At 42.4% G+C, this 7,500-nt stretch overlaps 1 protein-coding gene across 16 annotated transcripts in view; it reads left to right on the top strand.

The window, feature by feature from the left end:
- The window catches only part of EBF3 (EBF transcription factor 3), a 123,914-nt gene that overhangs the window by 73,538 nt on the left and 42,876 nt on the right, over positions 1–7,500 (top strand). For 13 of the 16 annotated variants that reach the window (XM_072870918.1, XM_072870903.1, XM_072870907.1 and 10 more), the window contains 2 exons: positions 3,745–3,826; positions 6,824–6,968. In XM_072870918.1, coding sequence (XP_072727019.1) covers positions 3,745–3,826; positions 6,824–6,968 — 227 coding nt within the window. The remainder of the gene's footprint in view (positions 1–3,744; positions 3,827–6,823; positions 6,969–7,500) is intronic. The other 3 variants (XM_072870915.1, XM_072870911.1, XM_072870906.1) reach the window with 1 other exon arrangement.

The raw sequence follows: 7,500 nt of genomic DNA, 5'->3' as shown, positions 1-7,500 counted from the left end.
GTTTCTAGGATGTAGTAGGTGTTTTTCCACCACAAATATTCCTTTAGTCAAACAATATTTGAATCGGACCGAACTAAAGCCACCGCTTGTGCTTATAATACCAAGTATTTTCTTGCTTGGTGTTGAAATTCAAGTACAAAAGTCTTTCTGGTCTATTTGCTACAACACCACCTCTCAAAAAGGTTAAGAAGAGGTGAAAAGGATGAAAAGGCACTTGCAGGGTTTAAAAAATCTTCTATGGAAAAAACATCTTTCATATCACAAAAAAGTCTCCCCTAGGTTGTTATGTGCATAAGGTGGAGGCTTAAGAGCAGACACATTTGCAGATGAACTGCTTTTACTAGCTTCTCCGAGACATGACATTTGTTCAGAAGATTAGCCAGGTTGTAATGTGTAGCATAATTGCACTGTGCGGATGTCCCAGAAGTGAAAACCTAATTGCTTGACAGGCCTATAACTTTGTGGTACGCTCTCACCTTGTTAGGTCCTTTTCTGATGCAGTTCAAATGAAGTCTGGCCGCAGGTGTGCCTAATTTACCTCGCAACAGAACGTGTTGAGTTTAATTGCACAGTGGTTGTTAGGAAAAATTGGTGGGTGGAATATCAAGTGACTTACTGTACGGGGATGGCAGATGGGCGTTGAGAGGCATCGCCAGCTAAGTGTATAGGTGAGGGGAGTTAATAAAAGATGTAAATTTTATCTTAAAATAGTGAAGTCTTGTGGTAGGTAATACATTTTAATTAAGATGGTAGCAGTCCCCTTTCTAGCAGCGTGAAAAAATCAGAGCAAAGGAACATCACAAAGACTGCATTTTTCTCCATATCAGTATTTTAGGAACAGCTTAGTATGTTTAGGAAGGCTATTCGGCAAGACTGTATTTATTAAAAAGACTACCATTTGTGCGTGTAATACAAAATGTAGCAGGGAGAGGCAAATCTAGAAAGGCTTGCATTCTCATTCGGTTGGTAGCAGCAAAGTTTGAGACACGACCAAACCGAGCTCCGATCCAGCTCCTTGCTTCTTACTGTCGCAGCAATCTTGTCTCGGGAGCGCAGGGATCGTGGAGAAAGCATCTGGTCCTGTTCTCTCTGCGGTAGGGATGGGCTCGTTGTGCCCACGGTCCTTGCTGGTCGGCTGAGAGGAACGATCAAGTCCGTCGTCTTCTCCTGGCAAGCTTTGAGAAACGCCCTGCCTGGGAACATGGTTTTTAACTTGTGTTCTCTTCCTCTGAAAAGCTCGTCTTGATGCCACCTGTGCTCCATGAACTCTCTGAAAACGCAGATTAAAAAATAAAATAAAATATCTCAGTATCAAGGAGCGTAGCAGAGCTGAAACACGAGTGCTGCTTGTGTTCACCCCAGCCTTGTGGCTTTTATATTTAGCCCAGTGCTCAGGGTCATCTGTGTAAACCTGGCAATGTCTAATTCCACCAAACGTGGGTCCTTTTCACCAAATAATTCAATAAATACCAGTTCCAGTTGATGTTTAGTGAAAGGGTGCTTAATGGCCTTTTTTTTTGACAGGATGCGAGCTCTCTGTATAGAAACAATTCATCACGAATGCTTCACGTTAAAAAGAACCCACGAGGAGCAATACTTAGCATTCCTCGTGCACAATGCATTGGAGAATTTCAGAGCAATTTACAAACATTAGCTCAATAAGCCTCACAACACCCGTTGGAGATCAGAAAAAAAAATAGATAAGATACTCCTCTTCAGCCTGACTGTGGCACTGAGGAGCTGGAAAGCTGGAGGCTCGCCCCAGCTCCTGGCTCTCCAGCCAGGAGGTCCCGTACTGACGTGGGCATCAGCTGGTCCTTGCACACCATCGCAGCCCGTGTGGTGGGAGGTATGCAAGAAAGAATAGAGGTATGACAGAAATGCCATTACGTTTAGGCTATACTCAGTTGGTCATAAGTATCTTTAAAAAACCCCCCAAAGCAAGGCAGATAAAATTAGGGTGAGGGTGTGGCTAACAAAGATGCAGTTTCATGGAGTCGCTGGTAGTGTCCCTGCAACAGTGTCCAGAAAACCTGGGTTCAAGTGAGCATCCGAGCTAGGAGTTCACATCAACCACTGCGGAAATCCAGCTCTCTTTCAGCTCGACAGCTAAACCCCCCTTACAGATTTTGGGATAGGAACTTTTAAAGAAACGGGCATTCAACTGAACGGACAGTGTCGATTTATTTATGCACAGTTTCAGTAAACCTAGTCGTTTCCCTCCTTGCCTCTCTGAGAGACTGCTCCTTCAGCATTAGCATCCCCTATTAACATTAGGGTCCTGCTTAAGGTTCAACTGAAAAGGAGGAGCTGTGATGGAAAGCACCAGTTTGTGACATGGGGACACTCCTCTACAATGCTCCTGTCCAGCCCCCGAAGCGCTGTCGGAGCGAACGTCACGCGGTGCAGCCGCAGTCGTGCTTTCTGTCGGCCGCGGTTGGGCCACATTGGGTTCTGAAGAAGGGAAGAGGCTTGCCTCCTGCCAGGAATGCTGTTGGCACACAGAAACTTCTGTGAGGTGTATGCAGCGAGAATAGTCACAGTCACTTGTAAAGATTGACATGAATAAATGGTAATTGTTCATATTCTAAATGTAAAAGCTCTGCCTAACCTCGCTATTCAACGTGCATAAAGTTGGGCAGCACAAACTGCTGGGCTGGCACATCTGAGAAACTCCGCACGAGGAGGAAGTCCTCAGCCTTGCTTGTCATTAGCTGTCAATTGTTAGCCAAAAAGCAGACCTACAGAACTTTTTTTAAATTATGAAATGTGAAAACATAGCTGCATAAAGAAAAGAGGAGGCGTTAGGCTGTGAACATCCTCCTGCCCGAGGGCAGGACAGCCAGGGTCCCCCCATCTTGCGTGGCCTGCAGGGCGGAGACGTCCCGTATCGGCTCGTTCCTCCAGTACAGGAGGGCAGCATAAAGGAGTTTGCACCTTTCCAAGCTTTTCCCTTTCCTGTAAGCGCTTGCTGCGTTCCCGGGAGGCAGCGTTGCTACAAAAACGGTTTATGGGAAGATGCCGAGATGATAAGGGTTAGTCCTAAATAATTGCTGGTTGCCGCTCAGCAAAAATAAGCTGTATTTCCATCCCCGGGTAGAGTGACTCCTCACAGTTAAAGGCTGGCAAAGGTTGAAGAGGTCGTAAGACAGGGCCTAATTTGCCATGTTCCTTTCCTTTCCAAAACAATGAGGGAACGGGGGCCTTGCCGGTGGGCAGATCCCGCCTGGATCTCCCTGGAGTCAGCAGGAGTTGGATCGAGTCCCTTTGAATAGCGAAAGTTTCCGAACCAGAGGCAAAGCCAAGTGTTTTTCAAAAGATTGATCATTCATTACCTAGGAATTTTTCGACGTAGAGGTCATTACTGCTAATATAAGTTGTGAAAAAATAAAATATATTAAAAAAATAGAGACAAATTCTCATCTGGTGTAAGTCATTGCCTTTGAAGTCAATGAGTCATTGAAATCAACTTTCCCACACCGAGCTAAGGATATGGCCTGGAGTCAATACATTTGTAGTTGTTGAAAAATTAAAAATATAAATTTGCCTTTCCCTGGCAATAATGTTCTGTTTACGACAGAGATCTTATGCTTTAAAATAAGTTCATTAACTAATAAGAAAGTAATATTTCACTCCCAGTATTCTTTTGGGTATAACTATTTATGATTAAATTTTATTAAACTTTTTTAAAATTGGATTTACATTTTGATGAATCTAATAGATTTCAATTTTGTATTTTTATAGATTCTTTCTAAAGTTTTTCCTCAAGTGCAATCAGAACTGTTTGAAGAATGCAGGCAACCCGCGAGACATGCGACGATTCCAGGTACAGATCCCTCTAAAGAATAAACAATCTGTAAAAGGTTTACTCACATTTTCATCCTGAACTTTTTAAATGAAAAACCGGTATCAGTGCTTCCACTTAGTGTAGGTCCAATGCTGCGTGCCTTTAAAAAAACCCACTGTCGGTATTTTACATTTCCCCCCCTAATTTAAATGCTGGGTCTTGGGACTTGCCGAGTTCTGCAGCGGTCTGTAATGGATCGATGCTGAAGCAAGTGGGTCTCTCCTCAGAAAGTATTTCCCTAGTTTTCCTTCACGCTACCACCTTGCGTTGTAGCGTGGCCCGTGCTCAGACCTGCAGAGGTTTTACATGCACAGACCGAGTAGCACCATCTTACTAACAGACGTGACCGTGGAGCACGGTGAAGTTTGGATCTCACACAGGGGGTTCTCACATTCACAACTTGTGAACCCAACAGTGGTGGTCCAGCCCACATATTTCTATTCCAATTGTGTTAGAAAATGTTTAATACTTCACTTTCTCCTTACAGCTTTTGAAATACCCTGTGGTGAATCATAACACTACAGAGAGACAGCTGACGTGATGGACAAATGATTTCCTCCGTATTCGGGGTCATTTGAAATGCTTGTTAGGAAATCCACGCTTTTTATTTCAAAATATTTCACAATGATTCATATTCGAGACTAATAATAAACTAGCATTGAGATGTTCAAAACTTTCTTATTTTTGAGAAGAACAACTTGTGGTTAAACTTGATAGCAAAACATGTGACATCTGTTTTCATGCACAGCCAACCAACCGGTGAAGCCAGAGCCCTTGAGCCAGCCAACAGAAAAGATCTGTAGCTGGAAAAAATATTTCTTCAAAACAATGGAGCCAAGCTTCCATTTTTCATGCATCTCAGCTTCACGTGGCATTGGTGATATTGATCCATCTGAACAGAACAGAAGGTCAAACCTGGAATGAGTGGAAATGTCCTCTTTGTCTCACCGATGACTAAATGAAGCATCAGTCATGAGTGATCTTGTGGTCGACAATGGAGCCAGTAGGCACTAGAAAGACTTTCCTGGGTCTCTTTAGCTAATCTCCCTGCCTCTCAGAAGGTTTAACTGGACTTAACAGTATGTCAGATCTTGAACAATATTTTTAACTGGTTTCACTGTCTCAGCACCTTTCTTTAGGTGCACTGCAGGAATAAGCCGATATAACAAAGCGTAGCATGTCCACTTTCTTTTGCTGAACTACAGTATTTTCCCTTGGTGACTGACCTATATATACACGACAGAACAGAAATAGTTGTCATTTTTATATACACCTCTCTCTGTCTTTTTTAATATACCATGTTCTAGGAAGCAAATCCAGAAATCTTTGCTGAAAATCACACTTGTATGTTTTGCAATATTTCTTAAAGTCTGCAAATCTCATTAAAAGGGCAAGCAGATAGCCCAGTGGCCTGGCAGCAGCTCTGCGGCCGAGGTGAGTGTGCAACCTCAGCACTCTCCAGAGTGGCTGTTGACAAGGGTGCAAGTGTCCACTGCTGGGAGGAGAAAGGTAGGGAAGCAGAGCAGCCGGGCAGAGAGCTGCCCTCGGGCTGTTCTGAAGGGTACCGCAGATGGCTGTCTCAAAGGAGGCAGGATACACAGAAAAGGTGCTGTGATAGCTGAAAGCTAATTATGACTTGTGAATAAGAAACAGGATCAGAGGTGATCCAAAACATAGAAGCAGACAAGAATTTGCTTCTGACACCTTGGACCAGCTCTGTGCAAAAGGAGGGGAGTTTTTCCCCTTCCATTTTTGTTCTTGAAGTGCTTGGCCGTAGGAGCTGGTGTAAGAACCCTGGCAATCATTTTTGTTATATCCAAAAGTAAACTAAACGGAAGGCGAAAGCTAAAATTTGTACTAGCTGTTGCCACCGTCACCAGTAGGGTTGATAAGGCCTAACTTAGCCAGTGACGTTAAGCGCTCTACTAACTTTAGACCCCAAAGAAAATGCTGCAGCGATTACTTCATTTAGAAAATGTGGAACCCGCACCACAGGGCCCATGCTGGAGTATTTAAATGAGATGTAAATGTCTATCTGGGCTAATAGCGATCGCCCTATGAAGCTGTGTTCCACACAAACACGGGCGCATCTCCCGGTTTCCTCTTTGGCTTGTGTTCATGCAATATCATTTCCGGAAGGAGTTTCACAACTCCATTGTGTAGGTGTTTTTATCGGGAAGGTTGTGCGTTTTGCATATGTTCCTTTTCCATTTTCTACTGAGAAGCAGCTGGAAGCCAAAGAAGGCCCTATCCATCATCTCTTCTATGGCCGGACTCTGAACCTGGACACAAGAATAGGAGCCTTTCACTCAAAAATAAAGGAGGAAATTCCATTGACATACCAGGGTCAATCACCATCCAAATGAACTTGAGAAGGGATACTTTTCATGGATTGAAAACACTTTCACTATTCATATTCAACTCGGTCTTTTCAGATGCAAAAAAGTTCATTATCAGACATTAAATGTAATTGTAAAACTGACCTGGAGATCATTTACTGAAGAAAAAACGGGGAGTTACGATGGTTCCTGATTTATTAAGCTTTTTTTATTTGGAATCCTCACAACCCTTCATTTGAAGACAGTCTCAAGTGAACAAATTTTAATTAGATAAACTATCTAATCAATATATCAACAGATCAATCAAAACAGCAGCTTTTAAAATGAGTGGCTAGAGGGGTGTTTCTGAAACTAATGGCTAGAAGAATATTTCCCTGAATTGAATTCATTTGTTAGCATAATAGGAGATTAAACTCTAATTAGTGTAGCAGGTTCTGAAGAGAAACAATTGTGGGTTAAAAATCACCAGTGTTAGCCACATAAACACAGATGTATTCATAGTTGTCATTCACTTCGTTTAAAGCGAAAAGTAACAGGCTGCGATGTTGTTTTGTCTTAAAAGAAGATCTGATTCTGTATCTAGGTTGGCGAAAATCTGCAGGCTTTTTTAACTTTTGGGTTTTGCTTTCTTTTTCAGGTTGTTGTATCAACAACAGTCAATGTGGATGGCCACGTGCTGGCTGTCTCAGACAACATGTTTGTACACAACAATTCCAAACACGGGAGGCGGGCTCGCCGCCTTGACCCCTCAGAAGGTACGGCCCCTTCTTATCTGGAAAATGGTAGGCACACATTTACATGTCTTTTTTTATTTGCAATGCTTTTTTTTTTTTTTTTTTTTTTTTGCACCATACTTTATGTTGATACACTACTACATTTACTTTTACATAATTTCTTCTCTCATCCATCAAACCACCCATTAAAAAAGTCCATTAGTATTTCTCAGCCCTTGTCAGCCAGAATACGGTCGCTCCTGAATTTGCTTCTGACTTCTTTCTTTATTTAATACTTACAGTTTTGCAGTCACAACCAATTTTTCATCTTTTTCTATTTTTTTTTTTTTCAGTCTTGTTTTGCTTGCAGCTTTTTCTTGCTATTTAATTTGACTTGATTTTATTTTGGCTTGTCATATTCCTTGATCCAGAGGTACAGTCTCAGGTTATGTGTGCAAGTTTAAGTGGATGGTAAAAACATGACCGAATCTGTAAAGAATTTACTGTGAGGTCAATTTCCTGTGGCTGGGCCGTACTGCAGATTACGGCAGGAGGGGGTTTGTATGAGAAAAACAGCATAAAATGTTTTTCTTCAGCCTGA

Source organism: Ciconia boyciana, chromosome 8 (assembly GCF_034638445.1).
Source record: "Ciconia boyciana chromosome 8, ASM3463844v1, whole genome shotgun sequence".
Lineage (NCBI taxonomy): Eukaryota > Metazoa > Chordata > Aves > Ciconiiformes > Ciconiidae > Ciconia > Ciconia boyciana.
The sequence above is the reverse complement of the archived record's forward strand: the minus strand, read 5'-3'. Positions and strand labels throughout refer to the sequence as shown.